Source organism: Octodon degus, unplaced genomic scaffold, assembly GCF_000260255.1.
Source record: "Octodon degus isolate 3935 unplaced genomic scaffold, OctDeg1.0 scaffold00090, whole genome shotgun sequence".
Lineage (NCBI taxonomy): Eukaryota > Metazoa > Chordata > Mammalia > Rodentia > Octodontidae > Octodon > Octodon degus.
In genome coordinates, this window is record NW_004524666.1 from 10,666,209 (window position 1) to 10,668,724 (window position 2,516).

The window sequence follows — 2,516 nt, forward strand, 5'->3', positions numbered from 1 at the left end:
TGTGTGTGTGTGTGTGTGACAGAGAGAGACAGACAGACAGACAGGCAGACAGGCAGAGACAGACAGACAGAGACAGAGACAGAGAGAACAAGTTGTTCTTAAACTTTAGAGCTTGACTATTTATTATTAGTGATAAGTATTTCTGCCATATCTTATAACTAGATATATATGTCCTTGAGTAGCAGCATTAGTGATGAGGATCTTTGTTCTTTACACATAAGCAGTCTGCTTCACAATTTCAGTTTTGGTCTGCATTTTTTGTTTTTAACCCAACTTGCACAGTTCTGGCTGATTAGCACTAGGTGGCACCATGTCCTTAGCTAGCTAAAGATTTCTGGGCCTCAGGGAAATCTGTCCAGGACTTCCTTCCTTCCCCCTTACCTCTTCCTCTCCTCCCCTCCCCCTCTCTTTCACCCCCATGCCTTCTATCTTCTTGTACTAGAAATTGAACCTAGGGCCTTCACACCGAGTAACTGAGCTACAACCAAGCACTTTTTATTTTTAATTTGAAATCTTATTTTAAGACAGTCTTGCTAAATTGTCCAGGCTGGGCCTGAAGTAGGAGACCTGGAGTGCTGGGATTATAGGCTTGAACTATCATCCTTGGCCTAAATCTGATTTATAACACACTTTCTTAAAGGGCCAACTGCTAGGATTTTCAGGTACAAGGTGTGTTTCCCTGGTGACTCTAGGAAGGGGCAGCAACTAGACACTGAAAATATGGAATTGGATACAAGAAACCTTCAGATTCTCTGAGACATGGCAGTAGTGTTCCTTGCAAAGGCAGTTTGTTGAAAAGAGAAGCTGGAAGAAGATAAGCTCTAGAAAATCCAGAATTTCCGTCTTCCTCTAGAAACCTGGGGAGACGCTGGGGCTGCAGAGGCAAATTACACTTGTTTGGGTACAATTTAATTAATCTATTCTTTTTTTTTAATTAATCTATTCTTGCATCTGAATACTGACCTGAATTACTTTTAGAAACATAGCCAGGGAGATGGCTCAGTGGAATAAGTGCTTTCCTGGCAAGTGCAAGGGCCTGAGTTCAATCCCCGGTTCCACCCAAAAACAAAACAAAAACAAAAACAAAAAAACAAGTTGTGTAGGCATACTTTTGGAAGCATAGTTATAAAATTATTTAGAAGTTTTCAGGACATCTATTATAAATTGCAAGCATATACTGATAAAAAGAGTAATTTAAACATTGAACAATATAAGCATCCATAGCAATGCTATATTTATAAGTAATACTACAAAAATGACAAAATAAGTTATTTTTTCCTCACAAAGTTTCCAATACACATGAAACTTTGATTAAGGAAACTTGCGATGCATTTCTTTTACAAGCCTGTCTTGTGTTAAGGGGAATCAAGCTGACCTTTTACAATGGGTAGAAAATGGATCATCCCTTTTGTGGCCCTACAACCTGCATCATTGTGACATTTTTAAAAATATAATAATCGAGATTTAAAATGAAATGCAAAGGCTGGGGATTCAGCCCAATGATGCAGTGCTTGCCTGGTAAGTGCAAGATTCGGAATTTGATTCCTAGTACCACCACCACCCCCGCCCTGCAATTGGAAGAGGGATTTTATCCATGAAGACATATGGATGGTGGGTTTGCAACTTGCTCAGTCACACAGGGACAGATCAGGCCCGAAAAGAGAATGGCAGCTGTGGGCAGCCTACGTAGCTTGCTACCGCAGAGCATTGTGAAGGCAGCTGCATCCAGACCCCGATGCCTGCACACTTCCAAAAGCTGGGCAGACAGCAGCAGGGCTGCACTCACTCGCCTGCACCGCCAGGCCTATACACGCCTCTACCCAGTGCTTCTTGTCAAGCAGGACGGTTCCACCATTCACATCCGCTACCGGGAGCCAAGACGCATGTTGGCAATGCCCCTGGACCTGGACACCCTGTCCCCTGAGGAGCGCCGGGCCAGGCTCCGGAAACGAGAGGCCCAGCTCCATCACAAGAAAGAGGAGGAGCCAGAGCTCACTGATGACTTTGATGCCGAGCGATACAGACAGTTTTGGGCCAGGACCAAGAAGTAACTGTGGCTTGAAGTTGCTTTAGGGACGTTGTGTAGACAGAGGGAGATCTCCTGTAAATGATATATTCCTGCCGTCAAAAAAAAAAAAAAAAAAAAAAAAAAGACATATGGATGGCAAAATAAGGATGGGAGAACATGGTCAGACATTCTGTTTTCTTTTCCAATCAGATTTTCTTGGTACATTGTAGATATACATAATGATCACATCCATCATAGGGAATTTGTATCTGCACAAACTATAACTTGTTTCTTTTTTCCTCATTCACCTACCCTTCCTTCAATCCCTCCATCATTTTCCGTTTCCTTTTTCCTCCTTTTCTCATTTTATTTTTAATTTTCACTCCTTTCCATTCCCCCTCCCTATTGCTTGTTCCCTGCCCCATTTGAATATTTTCTTCCTATTTCACAATACATACTATACATTTTGGTTCTTATTTATACTTTTGATTTCTCACACCAGAAAAAC

At 41.9% G+C, this 2,516-nt stretch overlaps 1 protein-coding gene across 1 annotated transcript; it reads left to right on the forward strand.

Moving 5' to 3' along the window:
* Window positions 1-1,619: 1,619 nt before the first annotated feature.
* On the forward strand, window positions 1,620-2,110 carry LOC101590887 (39S ribosomal protein L55, mitochondrial-like). The gene has a single exon (XM_004637499.2). The coding sequence runs from the start codon at window positions 1,665-1,667 to the stop codon at window positions 2,049-2,051; it is 387 nt and encodes a 128-aa protein (XP_004637556.1). The 5' UTR covers window positions 1,620-1,664; the 3' UTR covers window positions 2,052-2,110.
* The last annotated feature ends 406 nt before the right edge of the window (window positions 2,111-2,516 follow it).

Excerpts from the sequence above, each read along its gene's own strand:
- LOC101590887 (XM_004637499.2), top strand. The coding sequence starts at position 1,665 with ATGGCAGCTGTGGGCAGCCTACGTAGCTTGCTACCGCAGAGCATTGTG.